A 4608-nucleotide genomic window follows, 5' to 3' on the forward strand; every position below is an offset into this window, starting at 1 on the left:
CATTTTCAACTGGAAAATGACGAAGTGCAGATGCGTGGTACGATACTTTTTGCAAACGCATGCGTCTGAACGTAGTTAGAAACGCTGCTCTCTTTCCTGTTTACTGGAGGGTGCTTCACTTTTGTTTACTAGAATGGATTTGTTTTAAATCCACATTGTTGAATTATTTTTTTTACGTCAACTGATTGCAATCTGTTTTGTTTCACATATCGTGGCTGAAAAATCTTGACAGTATTTCCGTAAATATCCAATTTGTGTTTTTGTTGTTAGGTGAACGCAGTTTGGGACGTCGATGGTATGTAATAAAAAATCACTACAAAATGTTGGTTATTTAAATTTTATTTCCAACAAAACAGTTGAGTTTACAACAAAAAAGACAGCTTACAACATTAAAAGCAAATTGGTTTTATATGTTTAAATAAATGCATGTATATTAATACACTTTCTGTTCAGAGCTGGATTCTTAGTAGGTGATTTTGCATATGGTGTATTTAACATCATCAGGGTAAATGACTACATCGATCGTTGAGATTAACAATATGCTTAAACGCAATCATTATTTTCCCAATTGATTTGCATCACTGTTTTTGTCGACCGGCCTTGGTTAGGCCATCGATCTACAGGCTGGTAGGTACTGGATTCGGATCCCAGTCGAGGCATGGGATTTTTAATCCAGATACCGACTCCAAACCCTGAGTGAGTGCTCCGCAAGGCTCAATGGATAGGTGTAAACCACTTGCACTGACCAGTTATCCATAACTGGTTCAACAAAGGCCATGGTTTGTGCTACCCTGCCTGTGGGAAGCGCAAATAAAAGATCCCTTGCTGCTAATTGGAAAGAGTAGCCCATGTAGTGGCGACAGCGGGTTTCCTCTCAAAATTTGTGTGGTCCTTAACCATATGTCTGACGCCATATTACCGTAAATAAAATGTGTTGAGTGCGTCGTTAAATAAAACACTTCTTTCTTTCACTGTTTTCGTCAAAATCATGAAGACCTGCATTGGTTCAACAACATCAAAATCTGTAAACGGCAGTCGATGCATCAAAACAAGATGGTGATTGACATGGCGTGGCGTGGCGTGCCGTGGTACGCGCGTGCGTGCTTATGTGTATGTATGTGTGTGCGCGTTTGACACTGGGATACAAACAACAATATAAGGTTCCAAAACGAATCACTACGCGTTTGCACGTGTATTATAACTTATATTGTGAGAAGATTGATGAAAATATATGGTGAAATGTTTGCAGCATAATTAATTTTTCCCTAAAGTCTCTATCGGTTTTTCCCGAATTCGAAGATTGACTCCAGAACTGGGTGGGCAATGACTATTCACTTATGTACAATATTTAACATATTAAATCATTATTGTAAAGTAGCGATACCAGGGCCACAACTCTGACACTGCTATACAAACTTTATTTTGTAGATGCAGTGGGATTAGAGGTCATTTCTATCTGTTTTAATGAAAGAATTGCGTACTATTGAAATGAAGCTTATTTTCTTTTTGAGACTAATAAATATACTGATTCGACTATTCTCGCTATATCTACGTTTTGGAAAAAAATCTATGGACTATGCCAAAAAGTGACCAGTTGTCCTGAAATATATTTAAACATTAATATAAGTCATACAATGTAACAATATTTTGTTACAAAAATGAACACATGCACTACATCAGCTATAACAAATATAGATGGACAAATTTAAAAAACAACCCAAAACCACACACAAAAAACAATTTTAAAAAACCCACATTATTATTAACGTACAGGTTTTATGAACTATATTAAATACAAATAGCCACGTTCTCTAAAAGATCAATATTAAAATATTAATGTACAACACAAACATGAATAAATACAAGTTTATGAACTATGATATATTCTAAGTACTAATTTTCTCTAATATTCGTTATTGAATTCAGCAAAGCTATGTCGTAACATTGTGAAATAAATTACCAACTCTATCCTGCATTGACTGATCTTATACTCATTTATAAACAGTGGCTATAGTTAAATTTATTAACTTGTTTTTCGTATTAAGATAAATGTAACTTTGTTTTTGCGTTATTAATAATGAGTGACTTAAGACCGGTGTTATTCAGCCATGTAAGAGGATATTACGTTCGCTGCTTAATGCAGGACATTTTGTACTATACTGGATGATCGAGGATTCATGTGATTATTTAATGGACGGGTTTAAATAAGTAGTCCTTATTAGTGTTATTAAAGTATGTAGGACGTAGTTTACAATTCAAATTCTAGGTCCTGTATTTCTAAATATTTCTAAGTATGCAAGTAAAAGATAATTCCAATAGGAATAAGAGTCCTAAAAAAAGCATGAAAATAAATCAGTTATGCCTGCATGTCCAGGTAGAACTAGGATTCCTAAAGAATTCGAACATTCGATATGACGGACTTGCATTAGTTTTAAATCTGGCTCTTGGAAACAGGCATGTCATCATATTTGCCTGCTACAATACCACTTGCCTTATGACTTGGCAACTCTGTAAGAGACGAGGCTACCACACTAGGACTACTCTCTGAGTTGCCATCCACTGCGACCAGGCGATCTCTTACAAGACGCCATACTTGTTTTGTAGCAACAAATGAGAGGAATATAAAAAGACCTTGCAGAGTGTTGAGGAAAATAAATAAATACCAGAAAACGGGATGCGGAATTAAGTTGGCAACAAAACCAACAGACCACGTGAGACCGATCACCAAAAACAGCTTCATGCAGATGAATACATTCGTCTTGTCCTTCACGTCGCTATGCCTGTTAGAGTCTCCACCCTGACTGATCTTAGTGGCGATAATTACAAAGAATATTGCATTCATTAAAATGATAATGAAAAGCGGGCCTGCAAAGAACATCATGAGGGCATTTGTGTTGGTCAGCCAGCAAAGGCCCATCCCATAGTTTGGTTTAAAGGTAGAATCTACCAAAAACATATCTACTAAGATGGAAGGTACGACGATCAGAGCTGGTCCGGTCCAAGAATAAATACTGTAAACAGAAAACCTGTTTAGCAGTTTTACTGTGGTGGTCTTCTTACGAATGTCAAAAACAGTTATCAGTGCATTTATGGCCATTGTATTCATCCAAAAGAAGGCAGCAAGAAAACAATAATGCATGCAGATGCCAATGCCTTTACAGGCAGTCATTATGTCTTCGGCATTGGGGCCAACGAGCATCAATAAGTCTGCAATGAAGAGGGAACATGACAGTGACAAAATGCATTTACCAATGGTATTCTGGAGGGGTCTAATAGCAGAGTATGTAAGGACAGTTATAAACAGAGCTAGCAATGAAATCAATAGACCTGCTACAGTAATGTACACTTCTGCTGGAGAAAATCTGAAGACAATTTGTTTCAGAATAAGCGTTTTTTCTGTGTGGTTTTGAGAAACATTGCTGCAAACAAATGCTGAAGAGTGTTTTATGTAGTACAAAGATTTAGCGTAATGAAACCCAGACGATAATTCAAGTAGATTACCATTATCAAGAATCATGTATTCATTTTGGTTGAGTTGAATGTGATGACAGCTTTGGTCACTGGTGTTTTTATATGCATAGCAGAGCCCATCTTTAATACTCATCCTTGCGTCGCAATTAATCGTTACACACACCATAGTAAACGGGTCAAACACTTGGTCATTGAGGCATGATGGGATGTTCGTTATGTTTAATGTACGTCGTGCGTACTTTGTTCCAAATGTTACAGTAACAGTTACCTTGTTTATGTCTGCTATCATGATAAAAGGATAGAATGCATATAGGTCGACAATCGAAAACGTATTAAGCATATTACAAATCGAATATATACGTGAGTTACACATGAAGCAGTATGGGTTCCGATAGGCTAAGGTAGAGTTCTTTTTGTCAAAAGTCAGTTTTAAACCTTTATTTTGTTTACATTTTTCTTTAATTTCTGTATTGTTATAGGACTCACTGCATGTGTCCACGATAGGATTAGGCGTTAGGCAGTGTCTATAGTCTACGTTTGCGGCTGGTTTATCGAATCTCAGAAAGCAGCCTGCTTTTAGATATATATTATGTAGAGTTGTGTTCTCCGTTAAGATTACGTTATCATTTTTGCACCTAACTACTGGTACCCAGAAGAGATATGATGACCCGTGGCACATGGCACAGTACATGTTTTTGTACATCATGCCAGTCTTGTGCCCAGTGACCGGGACCCGCAGAATGAAATCGTCAAAGTCAGAAAGGTTTTTTTCACAGGCCTGCTTGACGACTCCGTCTGGCCAAGAGGATGGACATCGAGCGACGTAGTACAAAAAGTTCACGGAACTGACTTCGGGGAATAAAACACAAGAGAAAAGGTCCAGTGATAATTCAGAAAAACTGTCTGGTAGCTTAGCTTTATTAGCCAGCGCGTCTTCGCAACAGTCGTTAAAAAATTTGCAAATCGTATCACATGAACATCTAATCTCACTTAAGACCCCTTTGTCTTCTTTGCTGTATGCGACACGATTGTCATATCCTTGGCAAACGCTTGTATATACAAGGCACTCCGTAAGTATTTTTTTGAATAAAACAAAACAAACAACTAGGTAAAATATGCGTACCATAATTAATCTAA

General features: G+C 37.1%; 1 protein-coding gene across 1 annotated transcript; it reads right to left on the reverse strand.

Annotated features, from left to right (window-relative positions):
* Positions 1-2431: 2431 nt before the first annotated feature.
* LOC121379635 (G-protein coupled receptor Mth2-like) lies at positions 2432-3097 on the reverse strand. The gene has a single exon (XM_041508281.1). It carries the CDS (start codon positions 3095-3097, stop codon positions 2432-2434), a length of 666 nt encoding a protein of 221 aa, XP_041364215.1.
* Positions 3098-4608: the final 1511 nt, after the last annotated feature.

This window comes from Gigantopelta aegis, chromosome 8 (assembly GCF_016097555.1).
Source record: "Gigantopelta aegis isolate Gae_Host chromosome 8, Gae_host_genome, whole genome shotgun sequence".
Classification (NCBI taxonomy): domain Eukaryota; kingdom Metazoa; phylum Mollusca; class Gastropoda; order Neomphalida; family Peltospiridae; genus Gigantopelta; species Gigantopelta aegis.